We start from the raw sequence: 21,603 nt of genomic DNA, 5'->3' as shown, positions 1-21,603 counted from the left end.
AATTTATAAGAAACAGCTGTTAAATTACTAGAATAACGACACAGGTGTTATGCTATCAGATTTTCAGATGGAACGAAACTGGTAGGGATAGCTCCCAAAGGATTCTTGACAGGATAGAGAACTGAACTGAATCTAATACAATAGGCATACATTCAGTAGAGTAAAGTAAAAGTAAAGTCTTATACTGGGTACAAAAAAATCAACTTCACAAATGTGAGATGAGTGAGGCATGTATAGATAGCAGTTGTTCTGAAAAACCCATAAGTATCTTTGTGTACTACAAGCTCAATATGAGTCAACAGTGCAATGTGGCAGCCAAAAAAAAAAAGCAAATACAATATTGGGATGTATTAACTGGAGCCTCAATGCCAGGGAGAGGGAGGTGATTTACCAGTCACTGCACTTTTTGTTCATCAGATCCCATCTGAAGAATTGTATTCACTTTCAAGGTTCAAGAAAAATATTGTTAAGATGGAGAATGTCCAGAGGAAGATGACTAGGATGATTAAGGGCCCTATGACCACTGAGGTCTGTTCCAGCTCACAATGATTCTGTGGGGCATGTCACCAAAATAATTTTTGAAAATTAAGAAAATTCTTAGTGATTCTAGAGTAGTGCCTTCTTCAAATTATTTTGCATAGTTTTCATACTTATATAGTGGGCAATACAAACAAAAATGATCCTGAAGTAGTCCCTGAAATTGTATCCTTTTACATTTACACATTCAAAGATTTCCTGAGCTATGTTGGTTTAACCCTGCAAAAAAGTTTAGAACATGCTCAATTGAAAATGTATTACTTAGTTATCAGGAGCTAGTCAGCAAGATATGTTTTATCAAAGACTTCCATTTTAATAATCCCTGAATTGAGAGTGCATAGTTTGTGTACCATTGGGTTCAGGACAACTCTGTTAGGGATGCCCAAGTTAAAGACTCTGCAGATAAAAAGGGCTTAAATATTTGACTCCTTAATCAATAGGCATTTGTCTTATTTTCCTTTTTTCCCCTTCATTAGAAAAACCTCCTTAGGAAATAGATGTATGTGTTCATATATATCTATGAGATTATGTTAATAAAGTGTGTAGGAGAAACAATATGAAGGGGAGAAAATATCCCTAATTCTTAAGTAATCAGCTTCCTAGACACTACATTGGAAATTTTTGTTACTATTTTACTCATAAATTGCCTAGCTTAAAATAATATTAAACAGGGCCCAAAATGAATAAAGTCACTATCTTATCTAATTCAAAACTGTAAGGTATTGAGGGTTTTCTTAATTACTTTATTGGTAAAGCATAGTGTGTCACTAATATCATCTTATTTTTCCTATAAAATCAAGTTACAAAACATTTTCCAATTCTCGAGGTATTTTTGCAAACCCACCTGAGAGCACTGTGGCAATAATATCCTTGACTCATTTTCACAAGTAGTGAAAAAAGTACATAATAAAGAACATCATTTTTAGAAATTTATCATTTATAAAATCATGCTGGGAGCAAAATTTCAGAGTCTTCTTAGAATTTTTCAGTTTTTAAGCTTCCAAAAGTTGATTCATCTAATGGTAATATATTCGAAGAGCTATGGGTTAGGCCAAGGTTTATTCCCATTTTCCCCCCCTCCCAAAAGTTGCCACATGGCAAATAGGGAAAATGAAGAATATCATATGTTCCTCTTGTTTAATTCCCATTGGTCAACACGGAATAGTGTTGATTGAGGGAGGAGAGGAAGGAGATATTTGACTTTTACAGGAAAAAATAAGTTATATATGGGTTTTTAAAATTATCATAGAGCTAAAGAAAACCTGAGTTTTCTATCATATTCAAATAACCCACTGAAGTTTGTGTCTACAGCACATGGAAGAGTATAAAGCATTACAATAGCTAGCATTTATATAGTGATTTAAGGTTTACAAAATGCTTCATATATATCATCTCATTTGATCCTTACAACAATCCTGAGAGATAGGTGTCACTATTCTCTCCATTTTACAGATGAGGAAACTGAAGCAGGGAGAAGTTCAATGTCTTGCCCAGGGTCATGCAGCTAGTAAGTGTATGAGGCAGGATTGAACTCAGGTCTTCCTGATTCCAAGTCCCAACAGTTTACCCTCTATTCAACCTATCTATATTATATAAAGACATATAAATAAACTTTTAAAATGTCAAGAACTGAAGCTCAACCCTAACCAGTGTGGAGCTTTGCCCAAGGGAGAGATATGCCAGTGGCTTCCATCACCTCTTGTATTCCTCTAAGGAAGAAGTCAGAGAAGGAGTCCACTGACCTAAGAAACAAGTGAACACTATCAATGGCTGAACTCTAAGCAGGCTGAATTCCACCTGAGTTTGGGGTAGAGACAGAAGTAAGTCAATCTTTGGTCCAGGCAAAGCACCTAGGCTCCTTGGTGGGTTCCTGTTTGACCCTGGTTACCCTTGGTAGTGGACCTTCACATACCCCTTTATAACACATTCCAGCCAATCAGATATAGCATACTGAGTCCCAGATACCAACAGTAAGAGTAGGATGCCCATTAAGTGAGGGAAGGTGAGGAAGAAGATACAGCCCCTGAACCCATCTTAGAGGACAATATCTTTCTGAGATTGTCTTTGCCTCCTCTATTCCCAGGACCTTCTTTTCAAAGTTTTGCTCTTTCCCTCAAACTTTCTTTGGGTGTATCTTGAGGCCAGCATGTGCCTGGAAAGACAGAGAACACCTGTCTCCTTCTACTTGTGCAACTATTGGCCCCGAGTCACAAAAGCAGGGGCCAATACTCTAGAAGCAGGGATTCCCCTGAGAAAGATCAAATTTCAACATCCTGACTGAAAAAGCCCCAGATTTGGAAGTTAAGGGACCTAGATTCTAGTCCCTGCCCTGACACTAACTCTCAACCTCATCTTCTTCAAAATAGGAGATTGGACAAAGAGATTTCTAAGGTCCTTCCAGTTCCAACATTCTTTAAGTTTCTAAGATAAGTGCTACATTTTATTTCCCATCAGCTCAACTTCAATTTCAATACATGTTGAATGAGTGTGACCTTGGTCAAGTCATTGCCGTCTATGGGATTTTAGTTTCCTCCTCTGTAAAATAAAGTTTGGACTAGATCATTCCTAAGGGTACTTTCTAGCTTTAACATTCTATTTTTAGAGTGTAGTGGTGAATGAGAGATGGTTTTAAGGCTTGTTCAACCATCCCCCAAGCCACACATGAACACAAGTACAGGGCTAGGTCCACCCTCCCTCTCCTTTTCTTCCCCCTACAAATGAGTGTGACTTCCAGGCTCAACAACCCAACAACTGAGTTTATGGTGCTTGCCTACTGGCTGACATTACTAGTTAGTTGCAATTTGACTGGAAAAGAACTTGAAAAAAATCTCATCTAGTACAACTCTCTTCATATTACAAGTGAGGAAGCTGAGATCTAAAGAGGTAAACTGACTTGTCCAAAGTCATACCTCCAGCAGGTAGCAAGTCTTCTGACTCCAAGTCCAGTATTCTTTCCATTATGCCACTTACAAGATAATATATTCCTGTCACCAGACCATTCTAAAAAAGGTGTTAATTCTATCTGCCATTCTATGAAAGGTATTAAATCTGTCTGCTGGCTAAATGCTTACCAATGTCCTATATACAATAGAAGTTCAAAGTATATTCATTGACTGGAATTAGGAAAGTAGCCAAACTTGTCAAAATGAAGTTTTATAAATCAATGTAACTAGTTTCTTGTTTAAATGTTTCTATTGTACTATATTTATACGTGTAAATTTTATATGGGTTATTTTTTCATCATATGCCTTTGATTTGTGTGGTTTTATTGTGATGTTTGCCTTTCTAATATGTTATTCCTCTAGTATTCAAATTGCTAGGCAAATAAAGTTTCCAAGAGTATATTTCAATGATAATTGTGTTTTGTAGGACACTTGTTTTATTTATACTTTATTTCGCTTAATACTTTAGTAAAGATATTTTAACCAGCAATGAAATACTTTATTTCCTCTTCCCTCTTCATAAGATAGGATTTCCTACCTCATAAAGAGGTACATTTACATCACAATAAGCATTATTACTAGTTCAAATTTTACATAAATGCTAATAACAAAGTAACATTTAAAATTTCCATTTGGTGGCTTTCCTTTTCTCTCCTTTTACATTAGCATTTTCTGTTAAAGAAAAGTGAAAACAAAAGCAATGTAGACATGGCTTAGAAATGGCCCGATAAAGAGCATTGTCTGAAAATCATTGTGTTCCTGTTGGCTCTATCTCTAAGAGATGAAAAGGACCTTAGAAATGAGGAAACGGGAGTTAAGCAACTTACTCAAAGTCACAAAGGCAGTAAATAATAAAGTCAAGATTTGAACCCAGGTTCTGTGAATCAAATCTAGTGCTCTGTCTATATCATATCTCTTCCAAGATGATAAATGGACACATGTATGTGAATGTAAAAACACCAAACACATATATTCAGAAATATCTGCATATGGACATTTACAAATATATTATTTCTTCCCCAGAAATGATATCAACTCTTAGGCATTTGATTATTTTATTGGGAAAAATGTTATTTAGTTTTCTTTTCCTGTAAGTCCCATATATACCAACTAAATATTAGTGTTGTGCTTAACAAAGCCTAATCTCCTGGCCTGCACCACTTTTACCAGCTTTACCTCTAATAGAAACAGTTTTGTACTTGGTGTGGCACCTATTGCTTCAATGTAAACTATAAAAGGAGGAGTATATTGATATATTTATGATGCTTTTGTATAAATCAATTAGTAACATGGGACACAGAGATCCCCCATATTATCTTCCAAAAATGAGCAAAAAGTAGCATAAATATATCAGCATCCACACAATAACTAAAATATTTATTAACACAGATATTTAGGGGCAGCTGTGAGTGCTGTCACATTATTCATGAAGCTTTAAATCATGCCCTTTTTTTTATCTTCTCTATCTTGTTGAGCAAACTTTTAAAAAGTTCCCAGGAGGTCTGATAAATTAAGCCAATGAAATATTTCAGGGGCTCATCTGATGAATTTTGCTTCATGAAGATAATGGCTTTGAGCTAAACCCTTTCCTACCTCTCTTTATTAGTTCTTGATTTGAAAGGCTGGAAATAACGTTTACCCCTTCCCCAGCTGTGGCTGTTAAGAATCCAAGAAATAAGTTACTTGTTTGGCTTTTAGGAAAGTCACAACAGCAACTGCCTATAGAGTCTAGCTCAAAGTGAAATCCATATGTAATGCCTCTGTCAGCAAAGACTTACTGGAGGAGAGTTTATAATAAATATTCACATCTGCTGCTTTGGACACCCTAATCCATCCTATGAATCTTTGCTGTGTCAGGCTTTGTTCTAGATGAAGAAGCCCAGTACTTATAAAGGTTTGCAAATAGGTCATATTTATCATGGTTAACTGTACTTCCACAGTGGTCCCTCCTTTACAGATATACATGACCACTTGAGACATAGCCTGCAATTAAATGTTTTTAAAATGATTTTGCAGAAATTATTTTTTACAAGAAGAACAAATTGCATTTGTTTTCCCCATTGTATCACCTGAAGCCATTTTCTGTTCAAATTTTGACAAGAAGACATTATTGGAATGTATCAGAGTGATGTGATGGCAATGATTCCCAAGTGAACATCAGACTGTCAAGTAGAAAACCTCATATCTTTCTTACTCCTCCAAAATCTGGGGTTAAATAAGAATGTTCCACTGTTTCTAATCTCAAAAGCCATGGTTTAAATGCTTCATTGACTTCTTGATGACCACAGAAATTCAGGTTTCACTGGTGATTTGAGGTCCCTTGCAGGAAAATACTAACACTGCAGAAAAGATGCTATAACAAGTTTGAGAATATCTTATCCCATACATAGCTGTCTTACGTAACTATGGTCATGATTTGTAAGCTTAGTTGAGAGGATTAAACAATTTTGTGATGAAGTTAGTGATTTTTCTTATGAAACTGAAGCTCATGAATATTACCATTATTTTTAATCATAAAATTACTTATAGTTTTTAAAATGAAGATTCAGGTGCAATGTTTGCAAGCAACAAAAATTAAAGTGGAATGATAATTTTTTAATATAAAGTACACATAAATAGTAGTATCTTGTTCTTTGGCTAAACCTGTAATCCTAAACTCCCTAAAACTTCTCCTTACATACAATACATATTGTGAATTTTCTGTATATCCTGCGATCAAGCATTCTGCTCTTTTTTGTTCAAAAAATCCATCTTAATAAAATGATTGTATAAATCTGTTGGGAATAAAAGTTCAGAAATCCTCTGCTGTGGGTAGTAAGTAAAAATCCTTAGGTTTATTTTAATCATCAAATCTAAGTCTAATTATTGGTTTATATTACACTGGACTCAAATTATTTGCTATAAAGCAGTTCTCATTTCACATATCACGGTAGTTGGCAACATAAAAGGAGAGTTTGGTGCATCGCCCTGGAAACAGAATGGTAACGTTCCCTTACTCGCAAACTATATCCGTTCCAATGAAACTTTGCTTTCTCTCTCTATTTCAGGTCGAGTTTTAGCTCAGGCGAGCGGCAACGGGGTTATCCATTTGCTAGATCTCAAATCAGGTCAGATTCGCAAACTGATGGGCCACGAGAGTGAAGCGCACAGCGTAGTGTTCTCTCACGACGGAGAGAGCTTATTTTCTGGGGGATCTGACGGAACTGTTCGAACGTGGTCCTGAAAATCAGCGTCTCACACTGCAGAGGGCATTCACTTTTATGCCGAGAACGTCTTTTAGAGCTCCGAGCCAATAAACGACTAGTTAAATATGTTAGAAGGTAATATTTGAGGTTCGCCTGATAACATGCAACGAATACACTCCGGTGTGTGTATTGTCACCAATAAAAAATTAAAACTTTCTGCTTATTTGAGACTGGGTCATTTCCTCTTATCCCCGTCCCCCAACCCCCACCCCATTTTTAATAAGAATTTAGAGAAGATACCGCCTTGCTTAGAGGTTGGGGAGAAATAGCTTTACAATGACGCCTAATGACAGACTAGATGAATTGCAAGAGATTGGTTTTTAATGTAACTGAACAAGCGCCACAAGAACTCCTACTTTTCACCAAATCCAGGCTGTGGAGGAAGATCCGAAGTTTAATCATGCAGCATTGGGAGTCTTTCTGCAGTCAGAGGTTCAAATACCAACAGTGAGGTTTCATTTTCAAAGATGCCTTGGCAGTGATCATGCCTCATCTCCTAATAACAATCAGGGACTGCAGATGGCTTAAATCTAGATACAAGGCACTTCCGGAACTTACCGAGTGGAACACGTCTCTGCAGCCGGTCCAAGAATGCATAATGTATAATGACATTGATTTGGGGGGGCTTGGGAGGGTTCGATGCAAATACGTAACATGCACATGTAGGAAACCCTTCCCTTTAATAGTATATCTATCTCTGGTATAGAAAAAAGTGCGGCTAAAAAGAGAGAAACTCTCTGTTCTGGTCTTTTCTGGAGGCTGGCTTGAAAGAGCTGCTGGAAATTGGTACTGTGCGGTGCCGCGCGCTGAATCCAGCTGTTGGCGCTGTCCGTGGTACTGAAGAAATCCCGGCTGCCGGTAGATTGAGCTCCAAAGCGGCAATCGGTGCAAACTGCTTTCTTTGATGCAGAAATCAAGCTAAAGTTGTTCCTTTGCTTCACGTCCACTGTAAGCATTTTCTGTTGTTGTAAGAGATGATTGAAGCCGCATATTGTGATGGTGCGGAGGGTATTTCAGGCGGAGCTGGCTTTAAGCTATAGCATACTGTTGCTGTTTGTGGTTTTGAAAGCCTAACCAAACCACCTTTCTCTACTGCCGTTAGAAACACTGTGCGAAGGATCTCGTGTTTGGAAGAAACGTAATCAATCTGGAAATTTCATAGAAGCAGCTGAGAAAATCCTAAAATTAAGTTCAACATGATTCTACCATGGGAGTCTGGATTTCGACGAGACAGCATTGCTTCTTGCTTTGAATTCTGAACACTGGTCCAAAGCTTAATTCTTATGTGTGTCTGCTGTGTTTCTCTCTGGAAGGGCGGGAGACTGCCTCTTTACTGTGTTTTGAAATGGGAGGCAGAGAAAAGGGATTGCCTATAACTCATCCCTGAAAAAAATGTATTCTTCGGGTAATTAAAGAGGAACTGCTTTACTAAAACACATCTAACCTTTTAGTTCATATTGGCCTGTGACTCTACCATCACCATTAACCTCCATACTGATTAGGTAAGTATACATTATTAGCACAAGTTATATTTGTTTTCTCAAAGGATTAGATGCAGTCATTTGTTATCAGATGTGGTTTTTTTCAAAGTTCAGCTATGGCCGTGATCTCAGTGTACCAGTGTTTGCTTACTTATTAGAATCTTTACATAAGCATTTTATTTAGATAAAGGTTTCTTTCACTTAAATAAATGGAGTCTTAAATTGTCATAGAGCACCCAAGCTATCAAGATGACTGCTATGTTTTTTTAAATTTTATTTTATAAGGCAGCCTCAGAACTTTGTCATGTTTTGAATGCCTACATTGAGAAATAAGGGTTTACAAAATAGCTCTCATGGATAGAAGCATATTTATGATTTTATTCTAAATGTGAATTGTATCCCTCATTTCTATCTAAGTTTGCATTGATAATAGTATGGTAAATTGCTGCCTACCTGTAGCTTGTAAATGAATAGACCATATTTGTCTATGTCTTTTTATAGCAGAATTCTGTGTGAATTTGACATGGCTTATCATGCATGTTGCTACAGATACTAGAGGAATGCTACAGGGAAGCACAATAGCTCCTTTTTCTCAAAGTTAAACTTTCTAAATATGTGGTGGATCTGTCAATTCATCCTGCAGTTAGTAAAATACGTTTATGTTTTTCAAAGGCTTGTATAATGTTTGGTGCCACTATTAATCATTTAGGGGAAAAATTGCTTTGTCAATAGGCTCTTAAAGCTTCTCTAGTAAGATTATAGGTTTGCATCTTCCTGTTCTGTCATGACTCATTATTTTTTTACATATTTTAGAGGAGATTCACCTCCTTTATCATTATTCACAAAGAATCATAATATTAGAGAACATTCCCCCTTCAGGAAGAGGGAGTAAATATATTACCTTCCATTTTACTATTGCCAGAATCTACATACCTCACTAAAAATGCATAATTTAATATAATACCTATTCAAAAGTTTCTTGAAAATGCATTTTATTCTTTAAGTATCTATTGCACGTTTTAAGCTGGATGAAAGTGGGTTATCATTTTTTGGTTATGATTTGGAAAGTAAATTCAAACATGAATGATACAAAGGGACTAAAAATGTATTATTTATATTCTTCATACCATCTGCACATATGATGAAACTGGCAAATGCATTACATGACAAGTCTCTTCCTTATCTATTACTTCCTTGATGGAGAATAAGGTTTTCCTTATGTCCCTATGACTTTTTGTGAGTTACTCAATATGAACATTAAAATATGAGCTATCCTCAGTACTCCAGACACTAGTTAATATCATTATTACTTTATGACTGAAAGGTCAATATCACTAACTTGATAAGGTATTTTTATTGTGATGAGAATTATTTCATTGCAGTTTTCAAAAACTTTAATAAAATCAATTTCTGTGCATATTATTTGTATAAATAACACAAACCCAAAATTTTAAAATCTATTTGGGAAAAGTCGTGTATCCATAGACAATTAACTGGATCTATCCATTTGCATTGAGTTTTTAATAATAAATTTACTAAATGCAAATCATGTTCTAGATACCATGTGTAATGTTCAAAGAGGTATCTCCCCTGCCCTCTAGAAGCTTAGCTTCTGAAGGAGATAAAGACATAGTCAGCAATATACATAATGCATTTTACCAAGTCTTTTTAAGACATATTTTCCCTGATTTCCCTTTTTCTTTCCCTTTCCTATGTGGAATAGAGGTGTGAGTTTCACTGCTGATTACTTTTTACAACCCAGACACATGTCTATTGCTATAAACCTGTTCTCAGAATACTGTAAAACCTTGTTTGTGAGCATAAAGAAAGGATGCTCAGTGGCCTTTCCTACAACCTCTAACACAATTAAAACTTACATTCAAGTATGAGTTTTACTCCATTACTTTCCAATTTAGGTTTCTCATACCAATATCTCAATTTTAGTACATTGAGTTATTTAATATCTGAATTCCATCAATGGAAAGAGCCAAGGTTTAAGGATAATAGAGACTATGCATTGAAATTCTTTTGAACTACTTGTAACTAATCAGAGGCAAATCATTTCATCTCTTTATGGCTTAGGAAACAAATCTTTCTGTCTTAGTCAAAGCAATATATGAAATCTAGGTGCTAAACCTGAACTGAAATTTCCTGGGTAAAATAATTCCTGAAGGGATCAATTTTAGTTAATATATTGCCAAAGATTTACTCTCTATACCTCAAACTGAAGAGTAGGTACTTGCTTGAACTCCTTTTATTTGGGATTTTAAGGCTATTATATCAGTCCCAATAAACAGGTTGAGAACATGGCCTTAATTGACTATATTATCTTTTAATATGTCAAATTATTCTCTTTAAATATTTGTTTTCAGCCTACCCCTCCGGTATTCCCATGGAAGCAGCTGGGTATATTTAATATTAGGACCATATGCAGAAGTCTTTGAGGAGGGGGATGGCTCTTCCTATTCATGAAGCCTGCATACTTCTGTTGGTAATCTCTGGTTTGGTCACCCCAGCTGCCATCAATCATGAAGACTACCCTGCTGATGAAGGTGACCAGGCCTCGAGTAATGACAATCTGATCTTTGATGACTATCGAGGGAAAGGGTGTGTGGATGACAGCGGCTTTGTATACAAATTGGGAGAACGATTTTTCCCAGGGCATTCCAACTGTCCATGTGTCTGTGCTCTGGATGGACCTGTTTGCGACCAACCAGAATGCCCTAAAATTCACCCAAAATGTACTAAAGTGGAACACAATGGATGCTGTCCTGAGTGCAAAGAAGTGAAAAACTTTTGTGAATATCATGGGAAAAGTTACAAAATCTTGGAGGAATTTAAGGTATGAGCTACCCTCCATATTTATTCAATACTAACATGCCACTCAAGTTATTTTCCATATTGGTACATGAAAATTATTGTTATGCCAAAATATTCTCCATTAGATTAAGAAATGTGATTCCATTTAGCATGCAGCTATTTATGATAGAAATGACAGGGAATTTATCTCTTGATCTGTAAACGTTTCATATAAGCTTATTTAATAGCTGGAATGTGTTAACAGCCAAATTATTTCTACAAAGGGTTTAAATATGTATTAAGGCATATTTACATAACAATTTGGTGAAGAAAGAAGGAGCTTTGTTTACAGACCACATCTTTATTAGATTAGCATAAACATACTCTGTTTGTACCTTTTTAAAAAAGCTCTTACTACTCAACCAATACATGAAGTACTTTCTTAGTCTCCATAGTTAGTGTGTAAAGGTAAGTTCTACAAACAGACGTGCAGTCCTGAATCCATAAAACAAAAGTTAATGTATCTTAAAATATAAGTATTGGTCTTCATGGCAAGTACACCCCATTTTCTCATGCATTGGCCCAGTAAAGAATGTCCTGAGTATAAGATGACCCTCTTCAGGCATAAAAATACCTAAAATCTAGATTGTAATTTTTTCTTGATAAGTCCAATTAACCCATTCTTTTCTTGACTCCTAATCCCTATTGTCAAGGATTGCAAAGAACATTGTCATTCCTTGCATGGAACTGTCTTTTCTCCCATAGCTAGTTGTAATAAGGATATCCTACATGTCAGGTCTAAGACTTAACTATTTAACTGAGAGCACCAAAAAGATGTTTTTCAGGAATGTAATGGCAGCATATGCCCATGAGTGTTTGAGATTCTGATAGCTTGCTACCAAAGGGTCAGCTTTCATTCAACGTACAAATTCTGTTACAAGACTCTCAGAACTTTGCCAGTAGCTAGAAGAGAACTAGCTTGCTATTGGGACTTTTTTTTCAATATTGGAGGGAAGAAAGTTCTGTCATTTATGCTAAAGAAAAAAAGATCTCAAGCATCAAATGATGCCCAAAGCCACTACCCAGATGATAAAATTACCTTGCCCATAGGCAAGGGGGAAGAGGGCATGCTGCTGCTGCATTGGCCATGCATTTGTTTCACTCAGTCCATTTCATTGCATAAATACTGTTTTCCACAAGCCATGGCATGAGTTCAGATTGATGATCTAGTCACTTGTGTAGTGCTTTGTGACCATCCCATTCCCTTGGTTTAATAAAATATGAAAACTATCATTCTGAAAACATGAAAAGATATGATAATAATGATGACTTTTAATAGAAGTAAGATTTCACCAAAAATTGATCTCTCTAGAATATAATTTCACCGAGAATAATTTTAATACAAATACTACTGTTCCTATTAAACTCTAGTTAATTACATCTTTCTCCTTATCCACCACCTAAGTACTAAGATGTTTACAAACTATAAGCTCATGTTGCCATCAAATACTCATTTTTAAGCTTGTGGGAATGAAGTACAAGTACTAAAAACATAATATGATTCTAGGCATAATTCTTGGGTCACATCATCCTCTGTGGGCCTGCATCTACCCTCAAGGTAGCTATTTTCACAGCAACATTATATAGCATTGGATAGACCACCTCTACCTCATCTTACTCCTGCCCAAAACACACACAACCAATATTTCTGAGATATTTAATTCATAATAAATTTAGATCATAATATAATATATCAAGATATTTGGACCTTAGAAGCTTTTGAGTATAACCCTCTCACTTTATTTATAAAGGACCAGAGACAGAGATTAAGTGCCCATAGCCACAACGTTTAAGGCATGCTTTGAATCCAAGTCATCCTAACTCCAAGTCCCAATGGTTTGTCCTCTTCACCATATTACAAAACATAAGGAATAGCAGGTGTTGATTTGGATGTCAAAAGTCCTCAATACTATTGAAGTTGTTATAAAATTGGGAGAGGGGTTGTGGGATAAGTGACCAGAAGCATTCTTACATCTGAAATAATAAGGCCCCTTAATCTTAAGTCTGAAAGAGACTTTAGAGATAGCATGGTCCAGATCCTTAATTTTACAGATGATTAAGCCCAGAGGGGTGATCTTAGAGGCTCTAAGTTAGTCTCCTTTAAAATACTGCATTACAAGCAATTCCACAATGAAAAAGTATCATTTCCTTCAATACTCAATGGGTTGCTACAGTCTTTTAATCAACTCTAAATTCCTCTATGTTCAAACTTCACACCAAATTTCTTATGTAATAAAAATTTATCAAATGGAAGGAGCCCCTGACTCTTAAGGGTTCACTACTGGTTAATGTAAATCTTGATTTTGAAATTTTGTAGCACTTAACATTTCTTAATATCATCTGAAACTTTCAATCATTCCAACACAGTTCCTAACTGATTATACACAATTTTGTTCTCTGACATAGAAACCATAAGATTAGTTTTTTAAACAGTGGAAAGTAGTTTACTATTTGTCATATATATTATAAACATAATTATTCTGAACTCTGCTAGCTTGCTTTGGGGAAAAAAGGAGAATTATCACATTTCAGTTTTTGCATGTTATAACGAAAGAATTATCTTATGTACCATTTATTCATCCAGCAAAGTAGTCATACTCTATTTAAAGCATTGTATTATGTGTGACATCTTATAGAATACATTAATCAAAAAGGGATATCAATGTGAAATGGACTGTGCTAGTCACTAAGAGAAGTACAAAGATGTAATCCTTGCCTTCAAAGAGCTTACAAACATAAATAAAAGATATAGCTTTAGCTCTTGCATAACTAGTAATCCAGTTGGGAACTGGAAAGGTATACATGTGATACAACTGACCAAAAATAAGTATATTGTAATTTAGTACTGAAGTAAGTGCTAGTGAATGGAGAGTAGGAGGAAGGTGATCAATATGATAACTTTGCAGCATGGTAACTAGGGAAGATTTTTGGAAAGAAGTGAATTGGTCCTAGTCTTGAATAAATTGTGGAAACAGATTGGTGAAGAAGAAAGAGGATGACATCTGGAAGAGTAAACAGCTTGAAAAAAAGCACAGGAATAGGAGCAAATAATGTTCAGGGAATGTGAGTTCAGGGTGAGAAACAGTAAGATTACCAGCCTGGCCAAGATGATAAGGTTGCTAGAATAATGTCTAAATAAATTGAGTGTGATCAGGTGACAGACGGGTAGAAAAAAGAAAACAAAAGACCAAGACATATAGGCTGAGAAGCCAAGCTTTGACTAGTAATAGGGAGCCAATGTGGATTTCGATCAGGAAAGAGCCATGGTAAAAATAATGTAGAGAGAAAGATTATCCTGGTGACTTTGTTCCAGACTGATTCAGTGAGGATTGGAGGCAATAAATGGGGATGGGAGTATTAGAGAGAATAGGAAGGAGGTTGCTGCAAGTAAGGTAAGCATGAGTTGTTTGCCTGCATTGTAACCGAGGCCATGGAACGATGGACAATGTTGTAAGAATACTTTTATTAGACTTCCAAATGGTTCACCTTGAAATGGCTTACATTCTATTGTCATTTGTTAATTTCTTCATGTCAAGAAATCCCAGAAGCACTTGGAGAAGGGTACAAAAAGACATCTACTCCTGTTATTTACAAGGCATGGTGCTGGAGTTCTTAGATCCTCAGTAACCCTTTCAACTCTGACCCTCTCTCTCTCATTCCAGTCCCTTGGAGAGCCCTAAAGTATAATGATTACTCAACAGTGCACACACAAAAAAATCTCTACTTACAACATTGCTAAAAATAAATAAATAAATAGACCCACTTTTTCCATTTTTGCTCATCACAAAGAGTCAAATGAAAATTGGCCTGTGTCACCTTATGAAGAGGATGATGTACTGCTTTTTAAACTTCTAATAAAGAATCTTTTCCCACAACTTACTAATAGGAGCCTGGAAAAATTGATGAATGGCTCTACCTTTTGGAAAGCCCCAACTTCTCCTGTGTTCTAGTAATGTCATATTAAGATAAAGGTCAGTGTCTAGCACATCCTGTCATCCTTCTTTGAAGTGTGTCTGGGAAAAGTAAGATCATAACACTTTAAAAATAAAAAAATACGTAAGTTACAATTTGTTTTTACAATTTTTGGAAATATGAAATTTATGCACTCAGTCTTTCTTATCCTGAACTTTATTTACAAGGAAATATATAATGGAGATGGGGGTGGGGATACTTTCAGAATATTGTTTTGCCAAAGCTTTGTCCTTTTCAATATTCCCCTATATTCTCATGTCTTTCTTGATAAATCTGGGTGCCACACACTATTGGTCATTGTAAATGGAGCTGTGTCTGGCTTTCCTAGTTCCATTTCTGCCAAGTTGCAGAGTCAGTCTTCATTTAAAAGTGACTTTCTACATTGGCTTCCACAGGCTGTCAATGGCTGAAGACTGTCTCTCCCAATCCATCCTCTTGCAGGCCTGTGTTTTGATTCAGAAGTACTTTTTGGATCAGATATTGCTTTTCTCAAGGTGCATTGACTTTTGTCGCTTCACCCCACTGTGGGCCAAGGAAAGAGATCTGCATGTTGTTTATAATGTTGCAAGATTCATAATATTTTGTATTGCTAAACATTTCCCCCTTGCTTTCCCTTTGCATACATTTTGGGTTTGCGGTTGCATAAACAAACATGCTTCACACACACACACACACACACACACACACACACACACACACACACACTTTGTGTTATGTTAAAGTCATAATTTTCTCTCAAATTTTGATTTGGGTATTTGAAGGAAATTGGATGAGATGGTAAGGTATATGGGAAGAAAAGTGTCCACTGGCTTTATTTCATCAAGTTGTTACATCCACAAAGTCCAATGATGATGTTTTAGTTATTTGTATATTTCCCCAGTGACTTACGAGACAGCCTTACAAGCCTGCTTTGATGTCCTATCAGGGTGCTTCAACTTTAACATGTCCATAATGAACCTTTCTTCTGATCTAAAACACACCCTTCCTCTTAACTCCCATATTTTAATTAATTGTACTACTAAGCTCACAGTTACTCAGGTTTAAAACCTTAGTCATGTCTAGTCATTTTTTTTTCAATCCCTACATATAATCCTTGCTTTTTTCCCACCCACCCCCCAAAAGAATAGCTATATGCTGTCTGTATTTTAGCCTGCATCGTGAAATTGGAATTTGGAAATGACTGGTATGGTAGTTTGTATATGGGACAAGATGGGGATTTCTTCTCTTCTCCCATGTCTTCAATCTTGTTAATTCTACCTACACACTCTCCAATCTTGCCCCTTCCCCCCCTCCCCACCCTCCTGTTTCTATCTTCATTGCCATCATTCTAGTTCAGGACCTCATTATCTCTCACATTGACAGTTGCAATAGCCTCCTAACTCAGCTCTCTGACTCCAGTCATCACCCCTTTAATCCATCTTGCACACCGATGGTTGCCAGATTAATCTTCCTAATGCACAGACCTGACCATATCAGTCCCCTTCCTATAAACCTTCAATGACTCCCTGTTGCCTATGAATAAAATTCGAACTCTTTAGCCTGTCATTCAAGACCCTCCATAATCCAGCACCAGCCTACCTTTTCAGCTTTATCTCACTCTACTAGCCTTTACATAGTTTATGCTTCAGCCCAGTTGGACTGCTTATCATTGCTAACTACATCTTTCCCTTTTCCCCTTATACATAACTCTACCCTTGCGAACACCAGGAATACCTCTTTCCTCATTTCTACCCAATGAAATCCTACCAAGACTCCAAGGCCAAACTTCAGTGCCACTTTTCCCAAGATATATTTCCTGTTGCTCCCCAGGCAGAAGTTATTTCTCATGCTTCTAAATTTTCACGAGTTTTTATGTTTCTCTAGTGCCTTAATCACAATACTTTCTATAGTATAGTTGTTTATGTATATATATCTGCATCCGGCCTGTGAGATCCTTGTGAGCATGTATGGTTTCATTTCTTTGTACGTAGTAGGTGCTCAAAACATGTTTCTTGAATGCTGAAATAAAATACAAGTGCTGGAAAGGATATAGAAATTGGAGGATAAGGAAGATGCAGCAGGTAGTGATTTATTTTTGTTTAGTTTGAGGAGGAAGCATGCTCAGTGGCAAGGCCCTGACTTTGGAGTCAGTGGACCCACATCACTTTCCATCTAGACCTTGGACAAAATATTTAATCTTTCTAGGTTTTGCTTTGGCTTTTCCTCAAATGTAAAATGAGAGGGATGGACTAGATAGTCTTCAAGGTCCCTTCTAGCTCTAAATCCATGACCAATATTCCTCTAATCCTTAATATTAAAGGGGATTTCTCAGAAGCCTTGACAAAAGAGGGAAGAGATATACTAGGACCCTGAGAAATAGAAACTATCAATGAGCCAATATAGCACAATCGATCAATATTTATTAAGGGTCTACTATATGCCAAGTACTGTACTAAGTTCTGGGGATACAAAAAGAAATGGAAAAAGTGTTACTACAGGAACTGAGAAATGTAGGTTCCAATCCCAAGTCTCCTAGTAACTAGCTATGTGACCTTGAGCAAGTCACTTAACTTCTTTTTTTATTTTATAATTTTTATTTAATATTTTAGTCTTCAACATTGATTTCCACAAGATTTTGAGTTACAAATTTTCTCCCCATTTCTTCCCTCCCCACCATTCCAAGATGGCATATATTCTGATTGCCTCGTTCCCCAGTCAGCCCTCCCTTCTTTCACCCCACTCCTCCCCATCCCCTATCCCCTTACTTTCTCGTAGGGCGGGATAGATTTCTGTGCCCCATTCCCTATGTATCTTGTCTCCCAGCTGTATGCAAAAAGCAATTTTTTAAGCATCAGCTTTTAAAACTTTGAGTTCCTAATTCTGTCCCCTCTTCCCTTCCCACCCACCCTCCCTAGGAAGGCAAGCACTTCAACATGGATCACACATGTATCATTATGCAAAACAATGCTCAAGTTGTGAAAGGCTAACTATATTTCCTTCGATCCTATCCTGTCCCCCTTTATTCAATTTTCTCCTTTGACCCTGTCCTTTTTCAAAAGTGTTTGCTTTTGATTACCTCCTACCCCTATCTGCCCTCCCTTCTATCATCCCCCACCTTTTTTATCGCCTTCCCTTTACTTTCCTGTGGAGTAAGATACCCAGTTGAGTATGTATATTATTCCCTCCTCAAGTTGAATCCGATGAGAGTAAGATTCACTTATTCCCCCTCAGCTGCCCCCTCTTCCCTTCCAACAGAACTGCTTTTTCTTGTCACTTTTATGTGAGATAATTTACCCCATTCTATCTCTCCCTTTCTCCTTCTCTTAATATATTCCTTTCTCATCCCTTAATTTTATTTTATTTTTTTAGATATCATCCCTTCATATTCAATTCATCCTGTGCCCTCTGTCTATATTCCCTTCAACTCCCCTAATACTGAGAAAGGTCTCCCAAATTACACACATCATCTTTCCATGTAGGAATGTAAACATAATAGTTCAACTTTAGTAAGTCCCTTATGATTTCTCTTTCTTGTTTACCTTTTCACGCTTCTCTTGATTCTTGTGTTTGAAAGTCAGATTTTCTATTCAACTCTGTTCTTTTCACTGAGAAAGCTTGAAAGTCCTCTATTTTATTGAAAATCAATATTTTTCCTTGGAGCATTATACTCACTTTTGCTGGGTAGGTGATTCTTGGTTTTAATCCTAGTGCCTTTGACCTCTGGAATATCATATTCCAAGCCCTTTGATCCCTAAATGTAGAAGCTGCTAGATCTTGTATTATTCTGATTGTGTTTCCACAATATTCAAATTGTTTCTTTCTGGCTGCTTGCAGTATTTTCTCCTTGACCTGGAAACTCTGGAATTTGGCAACAATATTCCTAAGAATTTTCTTTTGGGGATCTTTTTCAAGAGGCAATCGGCGGATTCTTTCAATTTCTTTTTTACCCTCTGGCTCTAGAATATCAGGGTAGATTTCCTTGATAATTTCTTGAAAGATGGTGTCTAGGCTCTTTTTTTGATCATGACTTTCAGGTAGTCCAATAATTTTTAAATTATCTCTACTGGATCTATTCTCCAGGTCAGTGGTTTTTCCAATGAGTTATTTCACATTGTCTTCCATTTTTTCATTCCTTTGGTTCTGTTTTACAATATCTTGATTTCTCATAAAGTCACTAGATTCCACTTGCTCCAATCTAATTTTTAAGGTAGTATTTTCTTCAGTGGTCTTTTGGACCTCCTTTTCCATTTGGCAAATTCTGAGTTTCAAGGCATTCTTCTCCTCATTGGCTTTTTGGAGCTCTTTTGACATTTGGGTTAGTCTGTTCTTTAAGGTGTTATTTTCTTCCGTATTTTTTTGGGTCTCCTTTAGCAAGTCGTTGACTTGTTTTTCATGGTTTTCTTGCATCACTCTCATTTCTTGTCCCAATTTTTCCTCTACTTCTCTTACTTGTTTTTCCAAATCCTTTTTGAGCTTTTCCATGGCCTGAGACCAGTTCATATTTTTCTTGGAGGCTTTTGATGTAGGCTCTTTGACTTTGTTGACTTCTTCTGGCTGTATGTTTAGATCTTCTTTGTCACCAAAACAGGAATCCAGAGTTTGAGTCTGCATTTGAAACTGAGTTCATTTTTGCTGCCTGTTCATGTTCTCAGCCAACTACTTGACCTTGAGCTTTTTGTCTGAATGTGACTGCTTGTAGAATAGAGAGTACTTTGTCCCAAGCTTTAGGGTCCAAACACTGCTGTTTTCAGAGCTACTTCTACTCCACCATCACCCCAGGCTCTGTCACCACAGCACTCCTCCTCCTCCAAGAAACAGCAACCAGGACTGCAATACAGATCCAAGCAGGGCACAGCAAGAGAATCTGCCTTTGTGCCCACAAAGTGCTCCTTGCACTCCTGCTCTGATCCGCTGCTAGATTCCTCCCACCATGTGAGCTAGGGACTTGGGAAGAAGTTGATGCTGTAGCTCTGGAAGCAGCCTCAGGAGTTTCCTGCCGCTGCCACCGCCACCACTGAACAACCTCCAACACCCCTAGGGCTGGTGATCAGACCACTCTGAACTTGACTTCAGTTTCCCTCTAACCTGCTCTTTGGTGTTTGTAGGTTGTGAAGTCTGGTAACTGCCACAGCTCACTGATTCGTGGCCCCAAGGCCTGTTCTGCCTGGACTCTCGTGCGGTCTGTCCTGGCACAGCCCGCACTGTGCTCCACTCTGCTCCCAGCTCTGTGTGATAGACTCTTCCCGGTGACCATCCAGGCTCTCATGGGCTGGAAACCTGTTTCCCTCTGCTATTTCATGGGTTCCGCAGCTCTAGAATTTGTTCAGAGCCATTTTTTACAGGTGTTTGGAGGGATTTGGGGGAGAGCTTAAGTAAGTCTCTGCTTTCCAGCTGCCATCTTGGCTCCACCCCAAGTCACTTAACTTCTCAGGGTCTCAGGTACCTTGTCTATAAAAGATAAATGGGGACTAGACTCTATGATCTGTAAGGTCCTTTCCAACTCTAAAACTCAATGATTAAATAAGAGCCAAGATATACACTAATTTGAGGATCAGTGATTCAATACCATTTGGAAACAATAACTAAAATTTGTATAAGTCTTAAAGGTTTACATAATGTTTTATATACCCTTCCTCACTGAATCACCATAATTGTTATGAAGAAAGTAAAGTTAGGTATCTCTATTTTACATGATAAAATCAGGACTCAGATTATGAAGTGAAATCACCTATGCTTATGGGTGACTAGGAAGTTCTGGTGGCAAAATTTGAACCCAGATCTCTCCTAAATCTAAGTTCTACATTTTCTACCCAAATATGTATCTTTTGAGGGAGGCACACTACACGAGTCTCCTACAATGTTTATGGGTTTGAAAACTTTGAGGGAACGAAAGTGGTTAGCACAGTGCCTGGCACATAGTCTTTATAAATGCTTATTGATTGACCAACTAAAAGGACAGGATCACCATGCCCTACATACGAACCGTCATCCCTCCCACTTCTTTTTTTTTTATAAATTAGATTTTTTTTATTTTTAGTTTACAACAATTAGTTTTACATGTTCTTGAGTTTCAAATTTTCTTCCCTTCCCTCCCCTGCCCCTACCCCCCAAGATGGCATGCAGTCCAATATAGATTCTACATAGACCTTCACACTAAACTTATTTACACAATAGTCAAGTTGCAAAGAAGAATTATGACCAACGGGATGAATCATGAGAGAGAAGAAATAAAACCAAAAAAAAGCGGGTGAAAAGAGAGTGAATAGTTTGCCTCAATCTGCATTCAGCCTCCACAGTTCTTTCTCAGGATGCAGCTCGCTTTTTCCATCATGAGTCCTTTGGAGCTGTCTTTGAGCCTTGTATTGCTGAGGAGAGCCAAGTCTATCAAAGTTAGTCATCACAGAATCAATATGTCTGTGGTTGTGTATAATGTTCCCCTGGTTCTGTTCCGCTCACTCAACATCAGATCATGTAAGTCTTTCCAGGTTATTGTGAAGTCTGTATCTTCCCCATTTCTTATAGCACAATAGTATTCCATTACATTCATATACCACAATTTGTTCAGCCATTCCCCAATTGAGGGGCATG

At 37.1% G+C, this 21,603-nt stretch overlaps 2 protein-coding genes across 3 annotated transcripts in view; both read left to right on the top strand.

Moving 5' to 3' along the window:
• Positions 1-6,702, top strand: part of SPAG16 (sperm associated antigen 16) — a 1,249,495-nt gene extending 1,242,793 nt beyond the window's left edge. For both annotated transcript variants that reach the window (XM_036756892.1, XM_036756890.1), the window contains exon 16: positions 6,527-6,702. In XM_036756892.1, the coding sequence (XP_036612787.1) occupies positions 6,527-6,702 (176 nt within the window). The remainder of the gene's footprint in view (positions 1-6,526) is intronic.
• A 3,931-nt stretch (positions 6,703-10,633) lies between these two features.
• Positions 10,634-21,603, top strand: part of VWC2L (von Willebrand factor C domain containing 2 like) — a 172,424-nt gene continuing 161,454 nt past the window's right edge. The window contains exon 1 of the mRNA XM_036753184.1: positions 10,634-11,047. Within this exon, the coding sequence (XP_036609079.1) occupies positions 10,634-11,047 (414 nt within the window). The remainder of the gene's footprint in view (positions 11,048-21,603) is intronic.

The sequence above is a fragment of the Trichosurus vulpecula genome, chromosome 4 (assembly GCF_011100635.1).
Source record: "Trichosurus vulpecula isolate mTriVul1 chromosome 4, mTriVul1.pri, whole genome shotgun sequence".
Taxonomy (NCBI): Eukaryota; Metazoa; Chordata; class Mammalia; order Diprotodontia; family Phalangeridae; genus Trichosurus; species Trichosurus vulpecula.
The sequence above is the reverse complement of the archived record's forward strand: the minus strand, read 5'-3'. Positions and strand labels throughout refer to the sequence as shown.